Source organism: Akebia trifoliata, chromosome 3, assembly GCF_017979445.1.
Source record: "Akebia trifoliata isolate Shusen 1 chromosome 3, ASM1797944v1, whole genome shotgun sequence".
Taxonomy (NCBI): domain Eukaryota; kingdom Viridiplantae; phylum Streptophyta; class Magnoliopsida; order Ranunculales; family Lardizabalaceae; genus Akebia; species Akebia trifoliata.
The window spans coordinates 34,366,458-34,374,030 of NC_141377.1; the positions used below are offsets into that span (position 1 = coordinate 34,366,458).

The window sequence follows — 7,573 nt, forward strand, 5'->3', positions numbered from 1 at the left end:
TTCCAGAGATCAGTAATACAGAGAATTCAGTAAGGAAGAAACATCATCTGATGAAAAGAAAATCCCATTAATATCTTTAATCTTGCCCTTGTACATTTGCAGTGTAATCTAATTCCTCATTTCATTGGTGATTACACCCAAAGCCTGAACTAATCCAATCCACATAGAGGCTCAGGGGCTAGTCATTTACACCCCTAGGCCTAGATATCACAGGAGTTGCAGGCCAATGAGCCAACCTCAAACATCTCAATTTGTAGAAAAAGTTACGTGTCAAAATTATGATTTATATCGATGAGCCCAATCTTTCGTAATCATCCCACAAGGCAAACATGATGTACATGATACCATGGTTGGATGGGAATATAAGGACATTTCTTTTGGTAATCGAGGTGTCCAGGCTTCTTATAGCACTCCAACTAATCCTTGAACGTGAAGGAGGATTTGAACTCAAGACCCCACTCCTTGAGGAGTGATTCTGGCCATCTCGTCAACCCTTTGGGGTTAGAATATGAGAAAATGGTGAGATTATCAACCTCTCAATAACATAACTCGAATATCTTGATCGTACCAGAAAATACAGTAATAACATTCTAAGTACCATGTACCATTCATCAAATGGCTTGACTGTAATGAGATTTATCACTGTGGGAAGGATAGGATGTTGAAAGATCTTTCAATAGCACAAGCATTCATCGTATGAAAATCCTGTTTTACAAATGAGTGAAACCATGTATTTCAATTGGTGACTTTCATATTTTTCCAAGCATTAGAAGAGGTCGGTTGTTTTTCATTTTTCTCGAGAATTTAGTGCATTATAAATTTTGTTTCTTGAGCAAACGAATTTACTAAAAGAAAAGGCTTCTCTTTTTTTTTTTTGCAAACAAAGACACATGAAGCAACTTTGACAAAATGTGTTTTTAAAATTTTTTTCTTGAAAAGTATTCTATATTTTATCTTTCGGTGATGTGCAGGTGTTGCACGTGCCCCGGGACTAGTCCTTGGACAAGACCATGGTTTATGGATTGGGCAAAGTCCAGATACAAGACCACTCCACTGTCTACAGGGATGCCTGGTTATCCAAATATATATATATATATATATATATTATCACTAAGTTTGGATAGAGCTTCTTGACTACTTCTGCTCTTGCGGGGAACTAGCAAACGTTTGGATAGACTTTTACTTTTGCGCGGAGAGATTTTTACTTTTGCGGGAAGAGATTTTTTGCTCTTTGTTGAGAAACTCCAAGGACCTGCTCTTCTACGGAGAGATTTTTTGCTCTTGCGGGAAGTAATTGAGCTTTTGCTCTTGCCCAAAGAGGTGTATCCACACAGGCCCTATATCTTTCGGTGCAAACATATTCTCTCTCTTTCTCTTCACACACACAAGCACGACAAAGATAAAAAAGAAGTCCATTTTTCCATTTTATTTATAGTTATGAAGGGGAAATAAGGTAGACGCAGCCGTACACATTCTCACTCTTCTTACACTCAAAACATTTTATTTATATTTAATTCTATAAAGAACATAAGTACTTTTACAAGGGAAATGAGAGAGAAAGTGGCCAAAAGATTTCCAAGCCATTGATTAATCAAATGCTCAGATCAGAGCATAAATTAATGTTGTACCATTCGTCAGCAATCAAGAACGGAATTTAACGAGGACACAGTTAACATAATTTATAGATAAATATATATTTTCCATTGATTCCAAATATCCATTGTAATGTAATTTGAGAGAGCGAGAGATACATATATCTTAAACCTGCACTTACAGTGGCAAGGATCTGATCTTCCACAACCCTGAATAATCCTGGCAGCGCGATCGCTACCAGCTGTGCTGCAGTTACTTGATTAGCAAGTTAAGAGTTTGATTTTGTCTTCTAGTCATGAAGATGGAACATATCCAAACATCGATCAAGGTTAAATTCAGGTAGCAAGTAATCACGTCGTTTGTGTTGTCTCAACTTTAGGATGTACCAACATAGTATGTAAATAGCACACAATAGTCAAAGTGAACTTCACACGAGCATTAAACTACTTAGCGGAGTTTAACAGGACCGTGAGAGTTAGTAGCAATAATCTTGATTAGGCTAATGAAAACTATCTACAGCCCATGGAAAATTCTAACTTTTAAGCAACCCAACATCCTAAACTCTTTACTCCATTGAAGATAATGCCTCAATTCTGAGCATCTAAGTCAATAATAATAATAACAATAATAATAAAATCATGATTCTGACAATGAAATTTCCCAGGAAAATCTTAAAACAATTACCTCACTAAAGGTGTGCTTCGCAGCTGAACGTCTACCTCCTTCAGTAAGTAATTACACAGACGAAATGGACTAAACCGTTGTGAAACCTGATACACCTTCACACATCTGAATCTGATGGCTAAAACTGTAAGAAAAATGTTAAGTGCATGTTTCAAACCTACAGTTGGTTGGAGTTGGAGTTGCAACTCCAGGACACTTTTGTCGGTCAAAAGGCTCCCAACTCCAGGTTTGGGTAGTGGCAACTGATAGGCTTATAGGGTCAGAATTGGAACTCCGCCTGTTTTATATATAAAATTGGATGGTATAAAAAAGAACTGAAAATCCGTCACTTTATATATAAAATTTCTATGGGAGTGGTGGATAACTCCGATGGAATTCACGTGTACAACCAAATGCTAGAGTTCATTTTGGAAGTTGCAGCCACTGCTCAAAGCCCCAACTCTGACCAATTTCCATTTCCAAATAAGCCTTAACAGCAAACTCTTTTCAATTGAACAACACAACCAATAGAAAATGTTATACAAAATCATAATAAACCTAGAACTTCACTTCTATGTGTATAGAGCTTTGTTTTCTTATGTAGGTGTTCCTACAGTCACCAATCTCATACTTAACCTGACTAAATGAAATATAGCACCTAAACCCTTCACAACTATGAACTTTACATCTTTAAACATCTCATGTGGGATTCAACCATTTGAGGACTACACCTGAATCATTCTAATATCAATCATATGGTTGACATAGAACATATTTTTTGGGGCAATTATAACAATTTCATTTTATATAGCAAGCACAGCTACAATCAACAGAGGAGCTCACAGCAAAGAAAAGGAGACCTACCAACGGAGCTAAAATCCATACAATAGAAAAACATGAAAATAATCCACCCTAGCCCTAGAAACAAGGACTGACCTTCAAAGCATACCCCTTAAAAACAATGTTTTGTGGCCCCATTTCAAAATGAAATTCTCCAAAAAGGTCCCCTTGAATGGATCTTAGACCAAAGGAACGTGTTCTCTTTCATAACCAAGATGCATCACAAAAAAATTATTCTCCTCCTCTTCAAAAGATCAATTATTCCTCTCTTTCCAAATACTACAGCAAACTGCAAATGGTAAAATTCTTCTAAGATTCTTCCTCTAGCATTGAAAGCATCATATGGTGCCAACAAGCGAATACCGCACATGGGAAAAAGGAAAAGTCCAATACATATAAAACAATAAGAAAAAATGGGACCAAACACTTGCCATAGGAAAATGAATGAGGAGATTGACATTTTCGTCACTTTCTTTGCGCATGAAATAGAAACCCATAACGATCTTTCTACAAGCAAAGAGATGGTTGATAGTTAGGATTTTGTCTAGGTGACCGACCGACCAAACAAAGAAAGCAACTTTCAACAAAATTTCTGAACCTCATATAATAGCTCCTAGGAAAGAATAACCATTAGCTCAAAGAAACAAGGCATAAGACGACTTGATTGAGAAGTCTCCTTGTCAACCAAAAAAAAAATAAAATTAATCTTCTTGTCTTCATTCGCAAAGGAGATCGAGAGGCTTGTAATACAACTCGTCAAGTTAACAATCGATGCCACTTCATAATCATTCAAGCTTCTTTTAAGACATAAGCTCCAAGAGATTTCATCACTTGAACAAACGAGGATGGAGTAGATCTTCTTATTTGATGGCGAGAATAAACTAGAGAACTAGTACCTCAACTAAGAGTCTCCAAACCATCTGTCCTCCCACAATTTTACTATATTCTCTCCAAAACCTTGAGAACAATTCTTTTACAAAATTCATCATTCCCATTTAGGAAACATCTCAAAACTCCACTTCCAAAAGGGGGATGTAGCACGACTCTCCTATCCAAATTCATCATACCCAAATTTCTCAATAATGTTTTTTTCTCCAAAGGCTAGTATTCTCATCTCTAAACCTCAAAATCCATTGTCCCAGCAAGGCCTGATTCATTAGCTTCAATTCTCCTTTTGACAAACCTTCCATTCCTTTTGGGGGCAAGCACATTCTCCCACTTAACTAAGTGATGTTTAGCCATCTCCACCTTATCATTAAAATTTTCTCTTTTTTTTTTTATGAATTGCACCATTTGAGTTGAGAGTGTAAACTAGGAAATAAGATGCATTGGGATATTGAATAAAAAACTTTTAATTAGGATCACTCATTCTCTGTTTGAGAGGTACCCAGTCTTCCATGAGGCCAACCTCATATCCAGTTTCTCAATAACGAGGTCCCAAATTGACTTAATAACCTGATATTCTAACTACATTGTTTTTTAGATAACTCAAATTTTATTGAAAAGAGGACAAGATGTCCTCAAAGAAGAAGCTACAAACTAGTTTAAATCATTACAAACAAGATCCCACCTAAACAAAAAATCTTCAAAGAACCCTCTAAATGCCTTAAACCGTTTGCACCACACAAAAAAATAACAAAACAAGGATACTAAAGCTTAACTCTTGTATGAAATTTTTATTTCCATCAAATACAATATTGGAGGGCATCCTTTGATACAGTGGATACCACAACTGTTCAAGGATATCAAAATGGTTTTACGGGTCAGGTAGCGGTGGGGTGGAGTGGGTGGCAATTGAAAAAAACGTGAAGCTCCTAAAGAGGCTAAACTTTGTTCGAATACATGTAAAACAAGGGGGCTGACATATTTTGTGTACTATGAAGATCATCACTATGGGAATGGAGATTTTCTTCTTCTTTAAGTAACAAATCTTGCAGATGGATCTCACCATCCAATGAGGTTGCCAACCAATCCTGAGGTATTTGACTTTTAGTTATTTGGGGGTTAACACCTACAAGCATTATTTTAAACTCAAACTAGATATCATGTGAAATTTTACTAGGGTCAACTGATCACCTGAAAAGAAATAATGTTAGATCAACAAAGGAATTTGATGAAATCTAACAAAGCTCTTATTCAAAATAGCATTAGTGAAATTTTACTAATCTAATTAGAAAAAGCTTTAATATGTGTAAGATCCAATGTAAGAAAGAAAGGATAGCTCTTGCTTATATTGAGAGATTAAGAACTTAATAAGCCCAACAACATTTCAAAGACAGTAGAGAGCATTTGGTTTGGTTTGCTTTGCATGTGCCTTGTTACAAGAGTCAAAACATTCAACTCTTTTGTTTTACTAGAATTTAACACAATCCCCTCAAAAACATGAAAACAAGAAGCATACCAATAGAGAAACTTAAGAACATATAGCTCAGACTAAACATTGGCATACATGATAATTAGGTATCAGCACCATCAGTGGCTTTTCCCGCAAAGGGATCGTGAGTAGGACCAACATCCTGCCCAATATGCCGTTGGACCAGCCGTTGCAGATCAGCCATAACTTTGTGCTCACGTTTCGCCTTCTCCTCATAGTTAAACATCGCCAATGCCCTCTTATCCTCTGCACTGTACACCTGGTTTTCTTTTCTGATACGAATGGCGTTCATCCTTTGATGCCTACTACCACTCATCACATACCCAAGAGACTCAAACTTCTGAATCTCCTCAGCTGAAAGACCCACTTCTCCTCTTCGTGGAATACGCTTCCCTTGTTGTACATACTGAGCAATAGCATCACCTTCACCAGGCCTAAGGGCTCCTCCATAACTAATATGTCCTTCAGCCTTCGGCAGAGGCATGGGACCCACCAATGGATCATTATCCAAGGAAGATTTCTTTTGCAGTTCTATCATCTCTTTGAACATAAGAGCCTCATTTTCGTTCTCAGCTTTCAAGGCATCGTCCACGTTCAGATTGGTCTTCGTATCAGCATCGATATCAGTAGAACTAGAACCCTCACTAACAGATTCTGAACGTCTCTTTTTCTTGCTTTGTTTCAAACGAGAAGACAAATCAGGGTTCTTCCGCTTCTTAGTTATTGCATCGTCCTCAGAGGATCGGCTCAATTCCTCACTTCCACCCTCCTCACTCTTGCTTTCATCAGAATCACTATCTCTTCTCGTTCTTCTACTTCTCACTTTCCGACTGCTTCGCCTACTTCTCTTCTTACTTTGCCGACTCCGCTTACTCCCCGACTTCTTTCTTGACCTTTTTGTATCTTCTTCACTCGAAGAATAAGAATCATCTGACTCGCTCACAGTCTCATTGGATTCAGTATCAGTAGATGAATCCCTATTTTTACACCTCCGACTAGAACTCAACGATTTACTCTTCCCTCTATCTTTCCTTCCCTTTCTCCTCGAGTGCAACCTATCAGTATCTGATTCCGACTCAGATTTTGTATCCGAAAAATGCTTCTTCGATCCTTCAAATTCATCTCTTCCACCAGATCTGACTCTCTTACTTCGATCTTCATCTCTAGGATAACCATTTTGTTCATTCTCCAAGGATTTGCCTACAATTTCCTTCGATTCATCCAATGGCACCGATAGTTCCCTTTCACTTTCAGGAGGACTAGGAGTTACATTCCAAATACAATTCTTCAAATTCTTTCTCAATTTCTGACGTTTAAGCCTTCGATACTCTTCATAATTCAAACCTTTCAACTCCTCGTCAGAATCAGAATCCGAAAACCGTCCCTTATTGAAATCTCTATCGAGAAACGGTGCAGAGTTATCAATACGATCTCTTCGATCGTATCCACGGTTTCCTAGGGTTTCAGTTCGAGATATAGGGCTTCTTCTATGGTTTGAGTATTCGTTTGAATCAAATCGATCGCGATGGCGATCCAAATCTTGATGAGATCTTGTTCCGTAACCGTTGATTGGGCTATAATTTCTACGGTGGTGATCATCTGAAGAGTATGAAGGAGATGATGACCTACCTGATTCATGGCGTCTCTGCGGAATCTCCACCTTTGATAAGAGCCTTCGGTCGCGCCTGCGTGAAGAATCGCCATTCTCGTATTCTCTTTCGGCCATTATCGATTTGGGGGAGTTGGCATGAAATGAAACCCTCGTCCCTCAATTTTCGAGGTCTATAAATTATAAAACGAGTCGCTGACGGCTGGCGTGGTATTAAAACCGGATAACGAGTTGACTCGATCGAGTCGAATAGTTTCAACTGATTTAAAATAAAGCTGCGACTCGAGCGGCTTGCGCCGAGCTGGGGATCAGCCCACGCCCAACCCAAACTTAATAAACACCAACCAGCACCTTTGCCCAACCCGACGTCAGTAATGAAAAGCTGCGACTCGGGCGGCTTGGGCCGGGCTGGCGATCAGCCCACGCCCAACCAAACTTAAGAAACACCAACCAGCACCCTTGCCCAACCCGATGTCAGTAATGAAAAATTCCAC

The 7,573-nt window shown here is 38.5% G+C and overlaps 1 protein-coding gene across 1 annotated transcript; it reads right to left on the minus strand.

Annotated features, from left to right (window-relative positions):
• Positions 1-5,300: 5,300 nt before the first annotated feature.
• On the minus strand, positions 5,301-7,250 carry LOC147406541 (Ras-induced vulval development antagonist protein). The gene has a single exon (XM_086434618.1). The coding sequence runs from the start codon at positions 7,194-7,196 to the stop codon at positions 5,553-5,555; it is 1,644 nt and encodes a 547-aa protein (XP_086290744.1). The 5' UTR covers positions 7,197-7,250; the 3' UTR covers positions 5,301-5,552.
• Between the last annotated feature and the right edge of the window lie 323 nt (positions 7,251-7,573).